Here is a 25,379-nt window from a genome sequence, read left to right as displayed (position 1 = left end):
AAGATATACTTACTTGGGAACGATAATAACAGAAAATAACGATTATACTGCAGAAATAAGAGTCAGAATTGAAAAAGCACGTGCCAACTTCGTGAAAATGAAAAAGATTTTATGCAGCAAAGATCTGACATTGGCCCTCAGAATAAGGCTAATTAAATGCTATGTACACAGTGTACTCTACTATGGAGCTGAATCATGGACATTAAACCGGAATACAATAAATCGACTTAACGCGTTTGAAATGTGGACATTTAGATATTTAGAAGATTGTTGAGGATTCCATGGGTAGATAGAGTCACGAATACAGAAGTGTTAATGATAATAGGCAGAGAGAAAGAAATGGAAAATACAATAAAAGAAAGGAAATTGCAATATCTCGGACATGTAGTGAGAGGCGAAAGATACAACATCTTGAGACTCATAATTCAAGGAAAAGTAGAGAGTAGGAGAAGCGTAGGAAGAAGACACGTTTCCTGGTTGAAGAACCTGAGAGAGTGGTTTGGTTGCAGCACAAGGCAAATATTCAGAGCAGCTGCCTCGAAGGTCAGAATACCCATGATGATTGCCAACCTTCGTTGCGGAGATGGCATTTAAAGAAGAAGAAGAAGAATAATTTCTGGTATAAAATTAAGCGCCAAATTTCAATCTTTCTCAAGGGATGTATTATTAGAAAGATCAGAAAGAGCCATCGCAATTTGGATTGAGGAACTAATTAAAAGAAGAATTCCGGTAAGTCGTTATTTAATCCAGGAAAAGGCTCTTCAGGTTTTTAAGTTAATGACACAGTAAAAGCCACAAACTTCCACTTCCCAAGCTGGTAAAAAATTTTCAGCTACTAAAGAGATGCCAGTAGAAGATATACTAACCCACCGTAAATACATCACAAAGGATGGAAAAACTGCAAGTGGATATAAAACAACTAAAGATTGAGTAACATTATTATATATTTTGTAGCAATACATCAGGAGATAGGATGTTGAAACCGCTCTTAGTAAATAAATCTCTTAGACCACGTGTTTTAAAAGGCAAAGATTAACTTTACAAGAAAAACAAGAAAAAGTAGTTGATGTTAGAAAATTGATAGAAAAACATGATCTAAACTGGAAGAGTATTAAAGAATTAAGCTATTTTAAACATATTTTAATATGAGACATCCATGAAAAACATCCACCTGCAGACGAAGTTCATAAATATAATTAGTTTACTTTCAACAACAATACTAGTAAAATAAACAGGTTTCCCTATTTTCTTATTTATCGACACGATATGAATAAATATAAATAGTCACAAAAACGAATAGAAATATGGACCAGTTTTTTTTTAAGCTTTTATATGAATGTCTTTCAGATATTCGAAGTAATTTATCGTGCAGCCTATTTCTTTTAATTTCTGGAAACTTTCTTGTTTTTGTCTTGGTTTTATGAAATTTTATAAGGCTACTGAACATATCTGTACTTTTTCAAGGCAAGTTATGTCTTAGCCCCCTTTCAGACGAGGATACTGTATCCGAGATACGCGTATCCGAGACACAGATATTACATAGACTGAAATGGAGCTTTTCACACGAGACGCGCGAGGGATACAGTATGCGAGATACCGAATTCAGTATCTCGGACCTTCCTGTCGCCGACGACTGAATGCGTATGCCAGATACAGAAAAACCATTACGTTAAATGAACGCTTTCAGACACGAATACTTTTGCACCATATTCCATAGACGCGCGATTTTCTGTCGAATAATTGTGAATGAGCAACGAAAGAAAGAAGGTGTTTTCTGAATATAGTTAAATAATGGAGCGTGCTGTATTTGATAATGACAAATTTATTTGTTTGGTACAATCAAATCCCTGTCTATGGGATACAGCATCGCCAGATTACTGCAATAGAAATAAAAAACAGCAGTGCTGGGTCGAAAATTCTAAGCGAAAATTTTGAGGTCATGACTGTAGTACAGCAAAATGAATATGGTAAGAAATAAACACGTTTTTATTATAAATATATAGGTATTTTGTTTCATACGTATACAGTTTAGTTTTAAAAGTTTGCTAATTGGAATTTTGATTATTTAACGAATATCAAACTACATTATTGTGAAAGGAATACGGTCATTTTTTATTTAGGGCGAGGTAAACAATTTACAAATTGGAGATAAGTACACAGATTTATTTTAAATTTAAGTCATAGACTTTAACTTTAACTTAAAGTTATAGAAAGCCTTTTTTTGATGAAATACTTCTACGCATAGTTGTGTCTTTTTTACTCAATTGAATTTCCAAAATTTTATGAAGTTCTTCAAACGACTTCACAGACATTCGAAAATAGTTAAAAAACTTCGATGGATCTTGCAATAAATCTTGATACAGCAAATTATACGTTCCCTTGGTTTCTCTTAATTCTACAATAGGATGAACCCACAAATTACATCTTCTTTTGAGTTTCTTTTTCTTTTTATTTAATATGTACCACAGCATAACACACTCTTCTACATCCATAATCCAAAAATTTAACCGCACTGCACTGCTACTATTTTCATACTGACAAGCATGCCCGTGAATCCGATACAGCAGTCATCGAAAATTCTGTATCTCGCATACAGTATCTCGCATACAGTATCCTCGTCTGAAAACCCTCTTACTGTATATGATTGACATACAAAACTAGATTGGCATCAGTCGACCTCTCTCTTATAAAGCCAAATTGATCAGGATTAAAAATTAACTTATTTTTCAAAAAATCTTACATACAAATTAAATTTCGCAAAAACTATTCAATCGATCTGATCCATCTTTTGCACACAATTCAAGCACGATAAGACCCTTATGTTCAGATACATTTGACCAAATTTTAGGCATATCTGCGTATCTTTAAAAGCGTGGCCATGATATATTTGACACATATTAAAATATGAAATGACAATAAAAGTGTTCATCTTCTTTTTTATAGGTAGTAGCGGAGGGGAGAGCATACCCTGCACTCAAGAAATATGTATGGCCGACTTACCAAAGTACTCGATGACTACAAGTTTGAACAGAAACAGGGTCAACAAAATGTCAAATAGTTATATGAATTTAACTAGAGAGGGGCGATCTACTAAAGAGGTAAGTGGTCTTTTGTAAATATCTATTATATAGCACAGTTTTTATGACGCAGCTCCCTAAAATTTCTTTTTGTTTTATTTACAATGACTACATTTTTCTTAAGGTTTTTTTAATCCGTCGTTTATTTCTTGATCTTTTCACTCCAATCCTCTCTAATTCCAAATAGCTATCTTGAATCTATCTGTTAGGTATTCCAGCTTGTATATTTTTGACTTGTCTGATTTCTCGTGATTTCTTTCACTTCTTATATTTAATACTGTTACGACTTTATTTAATTCTAATTTATTCTATTTTATTTATTAATTCTTTACTAATTTATTATATTGTTCTAATTTTAATTTATTAAAAAACACGATAATTTATATCAATTTATTAAACCACTGTACAACAATGTATTTGACGAACGTTACAATTAAATCGCGAGCGCGAATCTTCAAAATTAACTGTTCCTCTTCCAAATAAAATGTCCTGTTATATACCCAGTTCCGCCAGACTCGAAAATTCGACGGCCCTCTCGACTAGACTGAGCGGCGAAATGGTAACGGCAAACTGGTATTTTCACATCGGCTCGTCTCCAGAAGGTTCGAATTGTTGTTTTTATAACAAAGGGGGACCCATCGTGTGTCAGGTAGGCATTACCTAGAAAATACTCGAATGAATAAGCATATTAGTAATAAACATGTTTACCGTTCTGAGTCATACGACACGTCACCATCTATCGTAACAATGCTGTTAAAGCTGTTCGAGCAATTTATGTAACGTCGTCCCTGATGTGTGTTGCCCTTCACTCCTCCACCGAACGAGTCAAAAAAAACCAGTCAAGGGACACAGCAGTGACCAGTTCATCTCTAGATATTAAATGTGACAGACGTAAATAGTTTTATTTGTATAACCAGTTTTTCTTTCAATATAGTCATCAAACCACGTCTATTAATTATTTATAAATCATTAAGAATTCATTTCAATTATTTCCAAAATCCTCCATAATATTTGTTTTATTACCATTTCATTTAGTTAGTCTTCGACTGTGTTGTGTTCAATTATATTGTTTTGTTATCACGGTCGGCTTTCGGCTTACTCAATTGTGTTTGTTTGTTATTGTTATTGTTTTGGAGCGTTGTGGATACGACTAAACTGGTTGTAAGTTTATACCCGATTTGTTTATTCATACTTTTGCTTTTTGTTTACTATCACCGTCCTAGTTAAGTATTGCAAATTTAACCTTCGACCATGACCTACATTTGCGAGAACTGCTTTACAGAATTCTCTGAAGCCGACAAATATAATAAATTAGGTTGCAGTGATAAATTGTTGGCAGAAATTTTTGTATGAAATGCTCTGGACTTAATAAAACGATCACAAAAGCCTTCTTGGACAAAAAATTTTCCCATCTAAGATTCTTTTTTACATGGTGTGACTCGCGAAGCTTAAAATATTTAAATGAAAAAATTACCAATTTATCAAAAAATCAAATACCCTTAGAGAACTTTGAAGCCGTAATTCAAGTAACTGTTCTCATTGAGACGTACGATTTATTAACCAAAAATGGGGACAAACTGGACTATCTTACAAAAAAAATTGACGAGATCCATAAAATAAATAACCTGCTAAATCCAGACAATGTTTTAAAATCTATAATGCAGATGGAACAAGATATTTTCAATATATCGTCAGATTTTTCGGCTGTTCTGATGACACTATCAAGGTTTAAATAGAAGACTCAAATTCAACTGAGATTAAGATGGGCATAGAAAGGCTCTTTTCAAACATCAGTGAAATATCTAATCATATGGGAATTCTTACCAACAAATTATCTACTATACAAACGAAAAAAAAAGTATTAAAGAAAAATACATTTTATGCCACCTCAGATACTCAAACTGAAGTCATTCAACATTTCGAATCAACAAAGAAAGAGCCAAAAATTACAAAAGATAAATGCCATTATTTAGTTATTACCAACTTAATCCCAATTTACACCCCTATACAAGTTGTTCACTTTATTAAAGAGAAGCTCTGTATCAAGGAATATATTAGATGTTGTGTCTTCGTTAAAGATGCCGACACAGCGAGTGGTTCCTCATTCAAAATAGGCATAAAATCTAAAACCTCCATTGACTAATTATTTAATTAGGAGATTTGGCCACCTGGTGTAAACATTAAATGGCTACAGAATCTTCATATTCCCAACCAACGCCTTCATCTGAGTCAAATATAAGTCCGAAGAATATCAAAAGCCCCGTTAGCTTGGAAAATCCAATTACCATTTTAAGCAACAACAAAAGTGATGTGGAAAATACAAAAATAGTCACACATAAGCAGGCCATCGAAATTTGCAAATCTGAGAATGCTTTTCATTCTCATATTAACTATATTAAGAAAGATACTTTGGAACCATCGATAAATCTAGATCATTTGACTCTACCAAGAGTTATATTAACTAATAACTCGAATAGTCGATATGTTTTAGCAAGATTTAGGGAACCGGATATCTTAAAAGCCATTAAGCTACATCTTGCTTTTCTACACGACCAACCTGCTTCAGTATGCTACGAAGGATTCACCAATACAAGCGTTAAACTCTTTTTGGCTTCCAAAGGACTTCTCCCTAAGACTGAAGATCTAAGAAAAATCCTTCTAGAATTTAACGATGCCTATTGAATTGGTCCAACTGAGGTGGAACCTGATCTTGCTGCTTTTAGGTCCTTTATCACTTAGGAAAGAATTATTCACCTACAAAAATCAAGGAAAAGTCACTGAAACTGCTATTTCGTTGCCTCTCCAAAAGGAAATTTTTAAATAATAGGACGTGTTCTGTAGGCCTAGAAACCTCAAATTATTATAGTGATGACAACTTTAGTATGGTATTGAATAATATTCGTTCTATAAGATATAAACCAGATGAATTAGGAGCCAGGAGCACTGGCTTGAAGTTAACGAGCATTTTTTGTAGAAAAATATACCACAATTCCTAGTTATGATCGTCCAAGTTCAGCTCATGCTGGTACCATAATTCTTTCTACAAGTAACGATTTCTCTCCCATAACAAAATATGACTTTCTGTTGAATGAATCCTTTTTTGAGTTTTCATTGGTTTATAAGAAGAATCTTAATCTATACATTTTTTGCATTTATAGATCACCTGATTCTTCCACGAAACTATATTTTCAGAACCTGTTAAATTTGTTAGACGACCTGCCCAATAAAAGCAGAAAGATTCTATGCGGAGACTAAGCTAAATTTGTTGAACTTGAATATTAATTACGCTGTTGCTTGTGCTACCCAATTATCTTCAATTATCGTCAATATATTCGATTCGTATAGTTAATCGCATTGTTCCATAATGCACGGTAATTCTCCTACAAGAATTAATAAAACAACATCTACCATAATTGATTATATTGTCTAAGATTTCTCTTATCTCTATGTACTTTCTACAATTATTAATGCAGGACTCTCTGACCATGAAGCAATATATATCAAGTTTAACACTCTTAACAAACAATCCTCGAAAATTCAACGTTTAGGTAGGATTTTTTCTGCTCAAAACTTTCGTAAATTCCAAAATTTCAGCTTGACTTCTGGGTGGGACTTTTCCTCTGTGATTTTTTAGATAAGCTTGTCTGTATTTGCAATAAGCCATTTCCTTTAATTACAATTAAGTCAAAAACTCACAAACGCTGGACTACCAAAGGTATCGGCATATCAGCCAAGAATATACGTTCACTACTGTACATCAAGAAATTTACTACCAATGTCTTTGTCACTGAATATATCTCCAAGTCCAGAGGAATCTATCTAAAACTTATCAAAACAGCTACAAAAATGTACTATAAGAATCGTCTGGGAAGCTCTAAAAATGTTGCAAATGAAACTTCGTCCATAATAAACGATCTTCGAAATAAAACTAAACATTTTCTCTTCCAAACCCTGAAAATCTAAGTGAATATTTCGTCAATGTGAGTAAAAATATAACATCAGCTATTTTGCCACAACAAGATCCGTTTTTCTATCTCTCCAATTCAAAAAAGGTCTCGAATTCATTCTTTATAATACTAGTTGATAAATCTGAACTGATCCAAACAATCAAAATCAAAAGCAAATCTTCCTGTAGTACTGATGGACTATGCATAAAAATTTTCTTAAATCTCCCAAATAATGTGTTGGAAGTCCTGGTCTCAATAATTAACGATTCCTGTGAAAAAGGTTTATTTGAGTGCCTAAAGACAGCCATTATTATTCCTCTTCATAAGATTGGTAAAAAATCTAATGTCGGCCACTATAGACCTATTGCCTTACTACTAGTCCTATCCAAAATTATTGAGAGACTTATAAAAGCCCGACTTATGTCCTTTCTCGTTGAAAACAACATTTTATCACGTGAGACACATTTAACACACTTACTACGTGAGATCTATCAAGCACTAAACAATAATCTTTATACTGCCACTGTTTTTTGTGACTATGCGAAAGCTTTTGATTATGTAAATCACGAAATTTTAATAAAAAAAACCAAATTTCTACGGAATTCGAGGTATTTCTTTAAAATGTTTGCAATCCTACTTGGGGAATGGGCAACAACTAGTTAGAGCAAATGATACTGACTCTAGTCACAAAAGCATTGTATGTGGAGTACCACAACGTTCAGTACTGGGTCCTCTACTTTTTCTTAACTTTATAAATGACATCACTAACTTAAAAATCGATGGAAAAATTTTTCTTTTTGCTGATGATATAAGTATTACCTGGAGGAACTCTAATATTTCAATTCTTCTTGCGATTATAAATTCTGATCTACTTAAAAAAAACCTGGAACGACGCTAATTTACTCTCTTTTAACGTGGATAAGACAGTAGCATTATCCTATAAAGTAGGTCTTCAACCCTTGCTTCTTAATAACAGCAAGATCAGTATTGTTGATTCTGTAAAATTTCTTGGTATTTTTATGAACAGCAACCTTAAATGGTCCCTTCATATCGATTTATTAAGTAATAAACTAGCCTCAGCATGCTATGCAATAAGATCTATTTCGAAGGAAATCAATTTAGCATCTTCCAAAATAACATACTTTTCTTTGTTTGAGTCTCATCTTCGATAAGGCCTTCCTTTTTGGGGTTCTAGTACAGCTGCCCAATCTGATATTATTTTTAAATTACCAAAAAAAGCAACACGGTATCTTTTTGGCCTCAGTAGAATAACACATTGTAGAAGCTACTTCAAAAATCACGGGATTTTAACTCTTCCCTCTCTATATATTCTAGAAACTGTTTGCTTAATTCGTAAACACCTACATGTTTTTCCAGCAAGTCCTAATCATGATTAATCAACCAGAAATTTAAACTTTGATGTGTATTTACCGATCTCGTCCACTGAGTTAATAAAGAAATCTATATTATATTCGGAAAAAAATTATACTACCATAATATCTCTTTGCAAATTAAATCTACAACTTCTTTCCTTAAGTTCCGTAAATTGACAAAAGCCTATTTATCTGAAATACCATATTATTCAGTGGAAAAGTTTTTTAACGAATAACTAAGAAATTACAGTACGTTTAGGTACAAGCAACTAAAGTATTTTCATATATATTTTGGTATCACATGCAGCAACTTAAACTTATTCGTAAACTAGTTCGTAAGGTTTTATTATGCAATTTAGTGAAATTTTGCAATGGATTATATATTTTATTATGTTTTATTTTGTGATATTGACGATTCATGTAATTTTAGTAAATTTTAATTGTTATTGCTGTTTATTTGACTTTTTGTAAGCTTTGTCCATAAAATTGTACAATTCTTAGTGACAATAAAGCATATTCTTATTCTATTTTATTCTACTCTGATCTCTTTCTTCTCGGAATGGCCACTTTCATTTTCTTTGCAGTTTGTTTAGATCTTTCCCTTCCCTTTCTAGGAAGTTTCACATATCTTTATATCTTTCATGTGTTCTGAACAATCCTACAACTTCCCGTGACATTCCCATCTATCTAAATTACAATATATTACATAACTAAACTAAATATAGTTTATTACATTTCTGCAGTGTGATACACATCACTAAACTCGTTAAAACAATGCGTTTTTGACCAATACCGTAAAATAAATTTACGCCTCACTGCGTTTTGTAACCTAATGAATATTTTATTTAAAACATTCAAACTGTCATGTTCAATGCGAAAATTTTGTGTTAACATTTTCAATATTGTTGTACTGTGAATATAGTTTAGTTTTTATTCGGTGAAGCCAACTTTTTAACGAAGCTGCGAGAAATTATTATTATTTTAGAGAACGATAGAAAATCTGTGCTTACCTATAGAGAAAGAAGAAATAAATTCGAAAACAGAAGAGAAGGTAATAATATTCTTATCTGGATGAAAGATGGTTGTCTTTAATCCTTTTTTGTCAATCGTCTATGGACGGAATCTCTTTCTATTTTCTTTGATAGGCGTGTGAAATGGATAATCGTGGTCATCATTAAAATAAATTTGTAGATCTTGAAATAATAATATTAATTATCTCTGAGGCAATCAGAAATTGGCAAAACATCTCGCCTTATCCTTACAACCATTAGCCGAAAACGCCTTGTCCTTTGTCAAAAATTCTTTCCATTTCATTGATCTTCTGAAAAACATTTCTATTTGACCCTCAGATATACTACTTAGTTTTGACATTGTTTCTTTGATCATTCCTATTGATCAAACCATTTCCATCTTGGACTCTAAACAAATCCAAATCGTGGAGAGAATCAAAATCTTACTTTTTATTCCAAAATCGTTTCTATCGTCAAAAAAAAAGGTGCCCCAATGAGTTCCCCTCTCTACCATAGCTGATATCTACATTAAACATTTCAAAACAACACCCCTGTCCTGATCAAATCTCAAACCCTCTTGCCGATTACGTTGATAATACCTTTGTCATTTGACTCCATCGTAAAGACACTTGAGATCTCTTCCTGTCCCACCTGAATGGAATACATCCCAGTATTTAATTCAAGATGGAGGTTGAGTCTGAGGCGTCTTTGCCATTCCTTGATGTTCTTTTTTAGAAGCACCCACCCATATAAACCGTTATCTCAATACCCAGTCACATCATCACCCCGCACAACTTAATTCAATTATCAAAACTCGTTTTTCCCGTTCCACCTCCCGAAATCAATTCAATAAGCAAACACTCTTAGAAAACAGCAAGCACAAAACACAAATCAAGAGGAGCATTCAAAAACATCTTTCTACCTTTTATCAAATGTGTCACTGGCAAGATCAGCAGAACTCTTAACCCTCTAAACATCAACACCATCTTCACTACTCACTCCAAGTTGTCCAATCTCGTCAGATCCGTAAATGACCAAATCCTTAATGAAGACCATGGTGTCTACGAGATACCTTGTGCCAGTTGCCTACGTACATACGTAGGACAGACAAACCGACGAATCCACAACCGTATTTCAGAACATTCTATATCTGTAAAACATTCCGATACTACATCAGCTCTAGCCCAACATCATATTCAGACAGGTCACAAATGGATTTAGAAAAAGCAAAAACTATCGCTCCTATCCGCTACTTAAAATCGAGAATTATCCGTGAAGAAATCGAAATTTAAAAACGCCCTAACAGCTTTAAGCACGCGCGATGATGCTAAAAGACTGCCGGCAACACGACTCCCCGTGTATACCGTATATATTGTCATTTTTATCCTTATTTTGCAGGCTACAACCGACATAAGCGCCACTCCTCTTCTAGACGTTTCGAATCTAGAAAGCCACGTTTGGTACAACAAACCGAGGGAGATAATTTCCCCCACCATGAGCATGACACCCAACGCCAACTCCTACGACTACCATGCGGCGCAGTTGGAGCGATTCTTGGAAGAATACAGAAGTCTGCAGAAGCAATTGAAAAAGATGAAAGAAACGTGTGATAATTTGTGTATGGAGAAGGTAAGTTTTGTTTTGATGTGGACTTTTAATACTTATCAATAATGTTTTTTTTTTCATAAAGGAAATGCTTCTGAAATCAACCAATCACATTATTTTATTTTTTTCATTAAGCTTTACATTTTTTCGTGTGTATAAGGCCATATATCCTCATATATTCTCTTTAAGTATCCTGAATTTAAAGCAATCACTTAGTGTTTTTCAGAATTCAACAATGACTGAGCAATCAATTTTTTCATCTGTATAATCAGTTATAGTTCAGGAAAATAAGCAAAAAAAAAGTAACTCCCTTTAATTGATCATATCTAGTTTTTCATTTTCGATTTGTTTTTTATTTTCTCCGTTATCATTTTTGTTGACATTACATTATTCTAACAGAAAAAATATGTCGTATTGTTTTAGGAAAGAGAAAAGCAAATGGCGTCAACATTTGCCAGCTCTACGTCAATTTTCAACAAACCTTCAACTCTAGCACTCTCCCCAAACTCAAACCAACATTTGGCAAGTTCCATGGACTTCAGAAACTTCGAAGACGAAATAAAGAAGTATCTGATTGCCAAGAATCTCTCTCCTAACAACGTTAATAACAGCAATTGATTTATATACTGAGATTATTAAAGTAAAAAAGTGGTTAATATACCGAACTGTACATAACATTTCCCAAATATCTAAATGACAGTCTTGAAACTTAAAATTTAACATTTTTATAAAATTTATACGCAACTTGGAGGTAATAAGAAACATTGTTACATTAAATGCAATCTTTTTACAAAAATTTATTGAAAAAAAAATGTTCTGCACATAGATTTTGGAATAATAAAAATATTTGCAGAACAGTTAAACAAAAATAAAGTTGTTGTTGCTGCTTTCAACAATTTTATTGATTTCAGTTTGTTTTTATAATATGTAATTCGAACGCTGAATAAATGCTGTCAGATCTATAAATATCTATACGCCATTTCACATCAGTGTAGAGTAAATAATATGTGAACCTTTTCAGGAAGATTCTATTTAAATACTTTACTCTACACTGACGCGAAAAAAGGTGTAAATATTCCAATATATTTGTATTGTTTGCCCGTATCGATACCAGTTTTATACTTTTCCCCATTTGGTATATTCTACTCATTTCTTACCGATTTATAAAAAACAACCTACTTCTTTATTACGACTACAGTACCCTCATAAAATCTGTATTTACATGAATATATTGTACATAGGACTTTGTATAATTGTTATTAACGATAATTCATTAAGTGTTATAGAATCGTAGAACTTTGTGATATTATTTAGTATATTAAATTATTAAGACTATAAAATGTTTGGTCTGCAGTAAATTTATTGTCGATATAATCCTTGAAATATGTCAATAAAGTTATCTATTAAAACACGGTATATATTGTTTATTTTTATCTGAAGATGAGTCCGCAAGATAAAGTCGAAACTTCGACACGGCCTAAATTGGAGATTTTACCCGAGGAATGAGTAAGTTTGATAATAATTTCTATAACATTAATTTTAGTTTTGTCTTCCTTTTACTAGGTAATTTCTTTTTACGTTTTTGTACATCTTCAGTTCTACAATATAGTTACATTCTACAACACAGAACTTCTTTTTCAATGTTCTAGTTCAATTTGTCGTTCTTTTGTACATTAAAAATTTTAATTTTTCATTGTTTTCTATTTTTTATCGGCCAGGATATAATATTTTATATAATTACACCTTTTTGGTTTTTAAATTTGTATATTTTTCAAATATATCTCTATGTTTACTGATGATATACATTAATTTTACTTTTTTTTTAAACAAAAATTAATCATTTTCGTTCAACAATTTTCCAGCATAAAGTAAATCTTACGACGGAGATTCCACTTCGGTGCCTGAACGAGTAAACATCGTTTTTGCCGTTCTCGTAATTTACAGTGTTTATAATAGTTTTTAAACTTGTTTTGCGATTTATACTTGTTCCAGACAATAACAAAGTGCAGTGTAACTATATACGTGTACTTTCGCGGGTGCATATAATCGCTAAACTTGTATAAACAATATTTCATTAAGTGCATTATAACCTTACAAGAAAATAACAACATTTTTGGACATTACACTAGTTGCTCCATATCTAGGCAACTTCCATCACTATGGTGTATGATAAGTTGCCGCCTTCTGACACTCAACAATGAATACAAACAAATTGCAAGAAGCTGTCTTTGACTACGAGGATGCTTCAAATCCAACAATGTCAACAAACCAAATTGTAACCAACACAAACCCAACCACCAACAGTAACATATCTTATACGGCTGCAGTAAAATCAGCACCTAGACCAACGTTCCCAAAAAAGGATCAGGCCGTAGTTCTTCATGCCGAGAATAGTCTAAAGCTATACGATTATGTACACGCAATCGGAACTATCATTGGGGCCAAGAACATTTGCTTCGCATCCAGGATATCGAATAATAGGGTATGTATTTACTTATCTAATTCTGAACTTGTCGAAAAATTGATAAAGTCTCATCCATTCATTCAAATTAATACATTTTCACTAAATATTCGGAGACTTATATCTCCAACCAAAAGAATTGTTATTTCAAATATATCACCTTTTATTCCTCATGATCTAGCTGAAAATGCTATAAAAAGTCTTGGCTTACAACTAGCATCCCCCATATCGTTTCTCAAAGCAGGTATCCCTGGAGATGAATACAGTCATGTTTTAAGCTTCAGGCGCCAAGTTTATATATTTCCCCCTTCGGATAACTACGAACTACAAACATCAATAACTATTCCATATGATGGTCATGAACATAGAATTTTTCTTTCTACAGATAGAATGGAATGTTATATCTGCAAGCAAACAGGACATGTTGCAAATAACTGCATTAATCCCCCATCGGTCATTATTCCTATACAGTCAGAAACCCGAGCTCCCATTTCTAACAATGAACCTAACACGAATACAAATGAAAGCGTCCAATCGTCTCAAGACATTCCAGTAATAGGCCAAAAAAGACCTCCTTCGGAATCACTTAATGACGAATCTAGTCTTCCTACAACTCCGTTAGCTGAAACCTCTGAAATGCAACCGCCTTATATCCCTAATGAATTAACTAAAAGAAAATCCAAAAAGAAAAAGCGAAAAACGGATGATACCAGTATCTCTGATATTACTAAACTTGACATTACCGAATATTACAACAAAAATCCACAAAACAATATACTCTCCTTAAACGATCTTTTTGCGTTTTTAGAAAATACTAAAGGCAGCAGTGACCCCTATCATGAGGCCCTAAAGTTTACAAACGACATCAATACACTCCTTACCAATTTGATTTCTATCTACCCGCATCTTTCTCAAAGAACAATAAAAAACAGATTTACACGATTAATGAAAAAAATCAGACATCAATGCAATGTTAAATCTGCAGAAAATAACCATACAATAACATTACCATGTCTTTCACAAACAGATCCCAGTGACGATGAATCTTACTCTGATACTTCCCTTGCCTCCCAAAACTCTTTAAAATAATCTTTCTCTTTAATACAATGGAATTGTGATGGGTTTTACGCCCGTCTAGAACGCATCCAACAACTTATCCAAGAGACCGCTCCAGATATTCTTTGTCTACAAGAAACAAATTTAAAGGAAACCCAAAATCCGCACCTAAAAAATTACATAGGCTATCATCAGATTAGATCCACACCCCTACGCGCAAGTGGCGGTACTTCTATTTTTATATCGTCAGATATATATTCCGAAAAATTTAACATCACTTCTAATTTAGAAGTAGTAGCTGTTTCATTCTGGTGTCCTCATAAAATCACTATTTGCAATATATATTTACCACCTAATATGGGGATAAATCATACAGAAATTTCTAAACTAATAGCAGAACTCCCACCCCCATTCATCCTCGTAGGAGATTTTAATGCTCACAGCACAATGTGGGGATCAAACAGCACATTTGGCAGAGGAAAAATTATAGAAAACATAATTAGCAATGAAGATATATTTCTACTCAATACTGGTTGTAGCACCCACTTCAATATATCTTCAGGAACTTTCTCAAATATCGATCTCAGCCTTTGTGATCCAAAACTAGGTTCATCTCTAACATGGTGTCCTCTAGATAGTCTTTTCGATAGTGATCATTTCCCTATATTAATCTCAGACAATAAACCCAAATCGTACAACCCAATAAGTAAATGGCGTATTGCACAAGCGGACTGGATGAATTTCAGTCTAAACGTCCGAGATCAAGTCAATTCAATTAAATATGAATATAACATAGACCACTTAGTTGATCAGTTCACTAATTGCATAATTAACTCCGCTCAAAAATATATAGGAAAATATTCTGTTAAACCTACACGAAAATCAGTTCCTTGGTGGAATGACTCCTGTGCTGTAGCAGTTCGTGTATGCAAGAAAGCTCTGAATAAATATAGACGAACAAGAACTAATGAAAATCTTATCAAGTTTAAACTAGCTAAAGCTAAATCAAAACGTATCATAAAGGAAAGCAAAAAGACTTCATGGAACCTTTATATCAATTCTATTTCTTCCGACACACCTCCAAGCCAAGTTTGGAACAAAATTAAACATATGAAAGGTCAAAGCACCGCCTACAAAATCCCCGCCTTAATTCATGACAACAAAATAGTGACTCAAAGTCAAAGTATTGCCAAGATCTTTGCGCATCACTTTCAATCGAAAACGCTAAACCAAAATAAGTCTCCTTTACACTCTTTTAACACCGCAAGTGGTAAAACTAACGATATTTCCAACCCAATAAACCTACCCTTTTCTAAACAAGAATTGACTCTAGCTCTATCCACTACAAAAAACTCAGCTGCTGGCCCTGATGACATCCCCTCAATTTTCCTCAAATATCTCCATGAAGAAACCATAAACAAATTGCTTGAGTTGTACAACCTAATCTGGTCCCGACAAGAATTTCCTTCCAAATGGAGGGAATCCATTATATTTCCTATCAAAAAAAGCAGCTCTCTTCCCAACTCTCCAAACTCGTTTAGGCCAATCTCCCTAACATGTACCCTTTGCAAATTATTAGAAAAAATGATCAATAAGCGATTAATCTGGTATCTAGAAAAAAACAATATCCTTAACCCTGCTCAATCAGGTTTTAGACCTAATAGAAGCACCACTGATAATTTAGTGATCCTACAAACAGATATAGCAAATGCTATGGCCTCCAAGCAAGACGTAATTGCAGTAATTTTTGATATAGAAAGTGCTTTCGATACAACATGTAAGTCGGTTATCCTTAAAAAACTGGTAGAAAATGATCTTACGGGCAACATATTTTGCTTTATAAACAACTTTTTAAATAACAGAAATTTCAGAATCACAGTTAACGGAGTATTATCCGACAAATATGTCACTGAAAATGGTGTACCTCAAGGTTCTACTTTGAGTTCTACCCTCTTTCTGCTAGCCATCAATGATATTTGCTCTCATATAAAATCTCCTGTTAAATTTGCCCTATACGCAGACGACCTTATTGTATACTGCCAAGGAAAATCCACAGCTGCAACCTCATCTTTATTACAAAATTCTGTCGAGTCCCTTACTACATGGTCCGAGAAAACTGGCTTCAGGTTCTCTTCCAATAAATCCAAAATAATTAAATTCACCAGGAGATACAACAGCACAGAAATACCCAAAATAACACTAAACGGAGTAAGTTTAGAGTCAATTGATCATTACAAGTTTTTAGGACTAACTGTCGATAACAAACTCACCTGGCGACGTCATATCGATGAAATAAAAGGCATCTGTTTAAGCAGAATGAATTTGTTAAAGACATTGTCCCACCATCAATGGGGTGCCGATGAAAGTGTACTACTCAAAATATATCGAGCTATAATCCGATCCAAATTAGACTATGGTTGTATAGTTTACTTGTCTGCATCCAATAATTTATTACAATCTTTAAACTCTGTTCACAACACTGCTCTCCGAATTTGCTTAGGAGCTTTTCGATCCAGTCCCGCTGAAAGTCTCTATTGTGAATCTCATGAACTCCCCCTTTACCTCCGGAGGCAGCAACTACTCCTATCTTATGCTAGCAGAATTTCGTCGAATCCGACTAACCCTGTATTTAATCTTCTGACATCGCCAAGACCTGGACTCGTAATCTCGCCCAGATGTATACTTTCAATCCCACAGATCCTACAACCCTTGTGCCAAGACACAAAATTATCTCAAACAATTGCATCTATAAAATCAGAATCCCCGCCATGGTCTAGAACACCTCCTTTTATAAACACTTCTCTCTGTAAATTTAATAAGCAACAAACAAATAATATCTTTTTTCGACAAGCTTTCAAAGATATTGTGAATACATCCCACTATGATAAGGTGCTTTATACCGATGCATCCCGAAACGCAGATGGAGTTGGCTGTTCTGTCACTACAGTTGATACAGTGCTGCGACAATACCGAATATCAAACGAATGTAGCGTATTTTCAGGAGAACTCTTTAGTATTTCAAAAGCTCTCGAGTTCCCTTTTGACAATCATCAAAGTGTAGCTCTGTGTACCGATTCCTTATCCGCAATTCATTCGTTAAAAAATATTTACAATCAACATCATTTAGTACAAAAAATATTAGAATCGATCCATCTCCTCACTTCCCGAGGGACTTCAATAACAATAATATGGGTGCCTTCTCATATCGGCATCCAAGGAAATGAGATGGCTGACAGCGCTGCAAAAGAAGCATCTACATCCAACCTACCTGTCTACAACATACAGCTCCAAGAAGACTTAAAATCAAAATTCAAAAGGAATATCCAAGACAAGTGGCAGAAACTTTGGATCACCAAAAACACAAAGCTCAGAGAAATACAACCTAATGTTTACAGCTATTTATCCCTAGCATCTCTGAACAGAAAAGAAAAGATAGCAATACGAAGATTGAGAATAGGTCACACACGTTTGACACACGGTCATCTTATGTCCTCTACAGACCAACAGTTATGCTCTCACTGCAACGATATTCCTATCACCGTCAAACACATCCTCACAGAATGTCAGCACTACCAGGCCACCCGCATTGCCAACAATATAACCCATAGTCTAGAAGAACTTCTGAACTGTTCAAGCCGACTCAAGAGCCTAATAGACTTTTTAAAGACTTCTCAATTGTTTAACAAAATATAATTTACATAATATTTTTATCCTTCACAATTGTAAACTTTGTATCATAACTTTGTAAGTACTATTGTAAACCTTTGCTCCCGTGTCAATGACCTAAGATGTTGAGACACGTTAATTCTAATAAAAAAAAAAAAAAAAAAAAAATCTTACGACATTTAGGTCGAGTAGACACAACCATATTTCCAACTGAAGTTAGCTCCATAATCTTTTTCATTATTTTATCTTCTTCTTCGTTTTTTTTGGGTTTCGATTATATAATCATTTACCCAATACATGTAAGGTTATGCTCGTCTTGTTCTAGGCCCTTCATTATTTTATGAAACTGACACTCTGAACTGACATTCATTATTTTTGTAATTTTTGAAAAACCGTTTATTCAAAGATCATTCAAAAATGGACTAGGGTTGTAAGTGTTAATAAAATGCTGAAGAGTATATCTATTTACCTTAATAATAGTGGTAAGTAGTGTAAATATAACTTAAAATTTATTTAAGCTTTACAAAATGTATCCATATGATAAATATGGAATTTATTACAGGAACATTTAACTTGTCTTGTAGAGTGTAATCAGTTGATGATCTCTTGTTTTATTATTTATATTGTAATACTAATTGGTTTGTGTTGGTTTTCTATAGATTTTGTTTTCATAATACGATATTTTCAGACTTAAAACTTCTAGAAAGTGTAATGAATTGTTGTCTCTTTTTAATTGTTAAACTTTGCAGATTCTTCGTTAGCCGTGTAAAAACTGAAATCTATATCTTTCACACAAGAATTCAAAAATAGATCGATTGAAGGGTCTAAACTTTCAATCACTGATAATACTTTCTTGTCATTCATATTTCATAAGATCTTAACCACAGTTTAAATGGCAAATTCCAACTGTTGAAATTCTCTCTCTAAGAACTGGAAATAGTTGAAAGCAATATGTTATTTCTTCAATTTACGTTTTTATTCTTGTAATAAATTTAGACTACTACTATTCAGACATTGGTCTATTTTTGTATATTTACGTCCTATAGTTGATAATTCTTCTCTGGTGTGTGTTTTTTTTAAGATACAATGTATTTCTCTACGATTTTCATTTTATTAAATACGGCATTCCATTAATAGATTTTGATGTTTGAAATCTTTTTATAACTAAGGCTTTATTAAATTTTTTGTTGTTTGGATCTTATCTTGATATATGTAGCAAATTACTTTGTTTATATTAAATAATCAGTTATTCATTGTCTTTATCTAATTCGTAATTAGTTCCAATAATGAAGTGTGTGAATTTTGATTTCTGTTATGGTGTAAATTCTCTTGGAATGTACAGTCATGCCGGCTTTCAGGTTGAATAGACACAACTCCGGCTGTGTGCTAACAAGCAAAACACTATAGTGAAGTTAGCTGCAAACGTAAGGTTCGGTTAGTTTCCGAGTTTAACCGAAAACAATCATCCTTAGGCGGAGGTATTTTGATTTCTTAAAGGTATTGATTTTTAAACAAATTAGTTCAATGTTTTAACGATTTTGTCAAAAAGCGCTGCGATCGTTGAAAATCAAAGATGGCTTCCGATGTCATATCGCTAATCAAAAATATAAAATAAACAAATATCTTTGAATTTTACTTAAATTTATGGTATTGCAAAGGTGCTCGACATATTAAAACGTAGAAACAACACAACTTTTCACATATCAGTTCATTTTAAATACTTTTTAAGAGTTTACAATTAATGTAGTGCATTTGTTTTTAGTTTTGAAGATACTGTGAAAATGGATTTATTGTAATGGAAGAAAACGAACCACAAAAATGCATACATAAAAGAATTATATTAGTGAGCAACAGTATATAGTACCATGGGGTTATAAATGGATGGACGAGAATTAAAGAAGGTAAGCAAATTATATTATACCAATTTGAGAATCATAGATTACAATTCTTGAAGAAGAAATAATATAATTTCTGTTAAAAATAATTGTATCAGATAATTATGTGACCGTCTTTCTTGGAACAGGATCTATTTCAAGCTTGATGTTTCTTTTAGTAAGTTTTCTACTAATTATTTATAGTTAAAGATTTCTTTTATTAGGAGAAATTTGTGAGTTCCTTCATTTAAATGCTTACTAGTGAGATTGGGATGATTATTAAGAAAGGAAAATGATTTGTTATAATTCAAATAGTTAAAAAATAATCTGATTTCTATTTGTTTAAATTAATTTTCATATATAGCTTGAAATATGAAAGATGCTTGATAGACTATATTATTATATTTTCTGATGGGCTTTCTGTACTTTCTTTTGTGGTTTGTAGACATCCATTCTGATTATTGTACTGTATTTGCTTGTAGTTTGGAGTACCCTATCAGAATGGATTCATTTGTAATGGAAGAAAAGGAACCTGGATCAGAAAAATGCATCTATAAAAGAAATATAAAAGTATAGTAACAGTCTATAGTACTATGAAGTTATCAGAGGTGAAACTAGAAATGATTGAATGAGAATTAAATAAGGTAAACAAATCATAATATCTTAGAATCAGGGATAAGTATTCTTGAAGAAAAAAATAACACAACTCGTGTTGAAAATAGTATCAAATAATCTTTGAGCAGCATTTATTTCAGGCTTGATCTTTCTTTTAGTAAATTTACTACTAATTAGGACAAGTGTTTTATGTCAGGTTTGTCCCACAAACCTTGCTTTTTTATTTGTCCATATATTCCACTTGAGATTATACTTGGTTTATATTTGTTTTTAATTTATATGTTGGGCTTTCTATACTCCGTTTTGTTGCTTTTAGTTATCTATTTTGATTATTTTAGTACATTTATAATATGCTCGAACATTTTAAATATTTTGTATTTTCAATAAATGTATTAGTTGTGGAAATACCACTAGAAATAAGAACTAGTCAATTTAGAAAAAAAAAATATAATCACATTATCGTATTCTTTTTATAAAATAGTTTGTTTTTAAAATGAATTATGTGTTACATGTATTATAGCTCAAATTTTTACAGTTCTGGGAGAAATAGTGAAGAGTCAACATATACATGTGCAGTAGAAAAGAGATAAAATATTGGGGTATATTCTGCTATTTATGTTAGTAAAACATTTTATTTCTTTATATTAGTAAACCATTCTTTGTTACAATAATAGTTCCTTGAAGAAAACAAGTTTATTTTGCAGTTAAGAGGATATACTAAACATCTACCATTATTTTTAGTTTGAAATTCAAATATTAGATAGAATATAGCAATAATTTGTAAGTTTATATTGTTACAATATTAGTGTGCTTCTTTGAAGGAAGAATTTGATTGATCCACTTACTTTTTGAGTTGTATTTGCCCATATATTTAATACTTTTATTCTGATGTCGTTACAATTTAATATGAAAAGATATTGTCAAATGATAAAAATGTGAATACTTATACCATTTACTTGTTTAGTTTGATAATTGGAAAGTAAAATGTATAGTAAGTTGTCATTTTCATTATTTCTTTGGTAGAGTCTTCTTCTTTTGTGGCTCTACAACACTAAGTAAGTCTTGGTCGGTTTTACTATTTTCCTCCACTTTAACGGGTCTTATGCAGCAATCTCCCATTATTGTACCCCCATCTTACGTAGATCACTTATTACTGTATCTTTCCATCTTTTTCTTGGGTGGTCAACTGACCTTCTGCCGTCAGGCTCTTCCCAGGAGGTTGTATTTTACTAGTATTTCCTCATTCCATCTCAGTACATTAGCTACTACATATTTTTCATAACTATTTGCTTTTCATAGCTATTGCTCCTAAGTATTTGAATTCTTTGACAACTTCGAAATTGTATTCATTTGTCAAAATGGTTTGTCTTGGTCATATTTAAGTTGACCTTAGGCCAATTTCCCTGGCACTGTTTTCAAAAATGGTAAAAACTTATTTGCATCTCTGGTGGATTGTGCAAATGTGTCGACATTGTCATCAAAAGCTAACAGTACCGTTGCTCACTGTGCAGTGAAGCCATTTGTTGATTCTGGTCTTTGGTAGTGTGCGGATAACATAAAAGCAGAGGTTTTGCAACAGAATAGTTTTCAAAATAATTTGTTAATTCATTAATTGCTCAATGCATATTGTTAATATTTTCTGAACCTCTCACATTTATTTTAAAGGAAGTTGATAGTTCTTAAGTAAGACTTTCTACAGGGCTTTTATTACTATTTATTTCTTTACTGACAACTCTTACTGTAGGATGCACTAATTATACACCCAAATCATTATTTATGTTTCTCTTGGCCTTCCTTGTGTTTCTGACAAGTTTGTGGCAGTATTTATCTCATCTTAATGGAGAGCATTAAAGGGGTCATACTGGTCTAATATTTATCTTGAATAGAAAGGAGATACTAACAAAATCCTTAATTGATTATTAGGTAATGAAGAACTTGAAACTGAATTGATAGATAGGCATCATAGAATGTCATTTGTTGAAAAGTAGTTATAGAATAAGGAGTGTATTTCACCTTTCTTAGCGTTAATGTCTTTTCAAGGTAAACATTTCTGTTGAAAAAAGGGCTTGCATTGTTGTTTATTTACTTTTAAAATGTTTGGGAGTTTACTATTTTTTTATGTTTTTTTGTTGTTATATTAGCTTCTCTAGGTATTTACAATGATAGAAAATCAATGTTTCTTCAAATAAAACCTTTTTTAGTATTCTTTCAACAGAAACTATTCAAACCGTTGACTGTTTAAATATTTTATTTTGTATTCCTATCAGTTAGTTAATAGTTCTATGGTGTTTTTGTGTAAAATAATTTCTCTCCAATTTTCAAAATTTTTTCTCTCACCTGTAATTTTCCTTTTATCTAACAATAGTTTTGTGGCAACTGGTTCTGATCGCACATTTGAAATGTCACATAGTTTTTATTTTGTGTTATTGTGTGGTAGAATCTTGTAAAAAATTTTCAAAGCTGAGGTATCAATCTTTTTTTTTTTTTGAATGGTTTATGTTCTTAAATTAATTTCTTCTGTGATGTGTTTTTTAAGATATAACAAATTGCTCTAAGATTTTTATTTTTCTAAATACTGTATTGCATTTATAGATTTTTATATTTGATGTGTTTCAAATCTCTTTGGAACTAAAGCTTTAAAATATGTTTTCTCATCTTAGCCTGATATATTTCGCAAATTACTTTATTTTATTTAAAAAAAATAATGATATATTTATTGCAAAATTTATTAATGTTTGTAATTTGAGAATGATTTCCTAAGTGGAAATTGAAAAGTCAATAACTTTAACCTTCAATTGTTGCTTATTCCCATTTAAATAGTAATTACTTTAAAATGCTACTAGAAAATAGCTTCAGAAAAATATTTATTGCATTTATATAATTTGTAGTTCATTCCAATAACGAAGTATGTGTTTTGATTTCTATTGTAGTATAAATTCATTTACACAAGGTACAAATCTTGCCGGCTTTTAGGCTGAGTAGACATATTCCGGCTGTATTCGAACAAGGCCTTAGTAATCCGGTTGTGTTCGAACAAGGTTATATTTTGCGGATGTTTTCAAACAAGGCATATTATTTTGGATGTGTTCGAACAAGGCATATTACTTTGGATGTGTTCGACCAAGGCATATTACTTTGGATGTGTTTGAACAAGGCCATATATTTTGGATGTGTTTGAACAAGGCCATATATTTGGGATGTTGTTGGAACAACCTAACATTTCGGCTATTTGACAACTCAAATTCCGACTGTATTCGTAAACCTCTCATTCCGGCTGTTGTCGAACAACCTCATATTCCGACTGTATTCAAACAAATCTCATAATCATGCTGTGTTCAAACACACTCAAAATCAGGCGATGGTCAAACAAAATCAAACTCCGGCTGTGTTCGAACATTCTTGTCAAAGTTATCTTGTCTTCTAATCAATGGCTATAGCTTCAAAGATTGTTCAATAAGCAAAAGATGCCAACAAATTGCATTTATTGGTACTTCAACTTTTCGTCTCCATTTTAGTAGCGACTCAGCACTGATATTTCCTTAATTTCAAAGACTAATTTGCTATTTTTAAAATTTATTAACAAGCACATTTGATAGGGGAGAACAAGTATGTATGTATCAGAAATAGGTGTATGGTGGTTTTAAAGGGAAAAGCTAATACATATATCAACAATGGGGCCATAGTGTAGAAAATAAGTCTATAAAGGAGTAAGTTAAATAAATTTGTGTTGAGAATAAATAAGGAACTATCAGGAGAAGAGTTTAATTAATCGATGAATTATAATATAGTGTACAAAACATGTAAAAGGGAATTTTAATTGAACAAAGACCTATAATTTTCACTATTAACGATTTTTTTCTATTTGCAGGTTACCAAGAAGCAGAAGAGTTGTAGCAGAAACTGGATAAAATTTTACATAAAATAAGATACATACAAAATTAAAATTAATAATCTGTAAAATATTGTAAATTAAAAAAAAAGTGATTTATCAATAAAAGTGTGAACTAATTTAATGGTATTATTTTCCCCTACATATTGCATCGTCCTGGAAGAACATCAACCATAGTAATCACTACACAGTTGCTTAGACATACAGAAAAAAAGCCCACCCTTCGGTTCAATAAAAATGAATCTTGAAATAATTTGGTAGTAAACTGAAAATAGACTACAAATAATTGTACAAATTTCTTAACAGGTTGACTGCCATGAACACTATCATATTCATAAGCATTTTCATATTAAACTTGTGCATCTGTGCACACAATAATTGACTACATCAGCAAACTGTGTACCATATAGGTTAAGTTGGGTTTGCCGTTGGCAAATAGTGCTGTGTACCAATATGTTTCACAAATACATAATGGCAAATAATACTAAATTAGCTTGGCAGTCAATCTCTTCATATTCCTCTGAAATCTCTAGTTCTAGGCTTCCCCAATAGATGGAGCTACTTAGATAAAATACAGGAGTCGCGCATTTTGGGTACTTAAGTAAAGTATCAAAACGTAGGGAAAATAAAGGGCGGGTGGCACACATTAAAATTAACATAACTATTGAAATTGCGTGACAAGATTTGCTATTTAGTTTCTTTTTGGAAATAAAGGTTCTTTGAAAAGAAATATTGTTTGTGATATGAAAAAGTTAGATTCTTGGTGAGTTCAGTTGCGATTTTTTTGATGAAAAAGAGCGACCTAC

General features: G+C 32.5%; 1 protein-coding gene across 9 annotated transcripts in view; it reads left to right on the top strand.

Annotated features, from left to right (window-relative positions):
- The window catches only part of kek3 (leucine-rich repeat, immunoglobulin-like domain-containing kekkon 3 protein), a 680,415-nt gene extending 655,726 nt beyond the window's left edge, over positions 1-24,689 (top strand). For 6 of the 9 annotated variants that reach the window (XM_072545350.1, XM_072545351.1, XM_072545349.1 and 3 more), the window contains 6 exons: positions 2,944-3,098; positions 10,806-11,036; positions 11,436-12,518; positions 19,958-20,096; positions 20,552-20,713; positions 24,553-24,689. In XM_072545350.1, coding sequence (XP_072401451.1) covers positions 2,944-3,098; positions 10,806-11,036; positions 11,436-11,630 — 581 coding nt within the window. In that variant the 3' untranslated portion in view covers positions 11,631-12,518; positions 19,958-20,096; positions 20,552-20,713; positions 24,553-24,689. Of the gene's footprint in view, positions 1-2,943; positions 3,099-10,805; positions 11,037-11,435; positions 12,519-19,957; positions 20,097-20,551; positions 20,714-21,219; positions 21,302-24,552 lie in introns of those variants that run through there. The other 3 variants (XM_072545348.1, XM_072545354.1, XM_072545353.1) reach the window with 3 other exon arrangements.
- The last annotated feature ends 690 nt before the right edge of the window (positions 24,690-25,379 follow it).

This window comes from Diabrotica undecimpunctata, chromosome 9, assembly GCF_040954645.1.
Source record: "Diabrotica undecimpunctata isolate CICGRU chromosome 9, icDiaUnde3, whole genome shotgun sequence".
NCBI classification, from domain to species: domain Eukaryota; kingdom Metazoa; phylum Arthropoda; class Insecta; order Coleoptera; family Chrysomelidae; genus Diabrotica; species Diabrotica undecimpunctata.
Note: the sequence above shows the minus strand (reverse complement) of the source record. Positions and strands in the feature narration are given on the sequence as shown.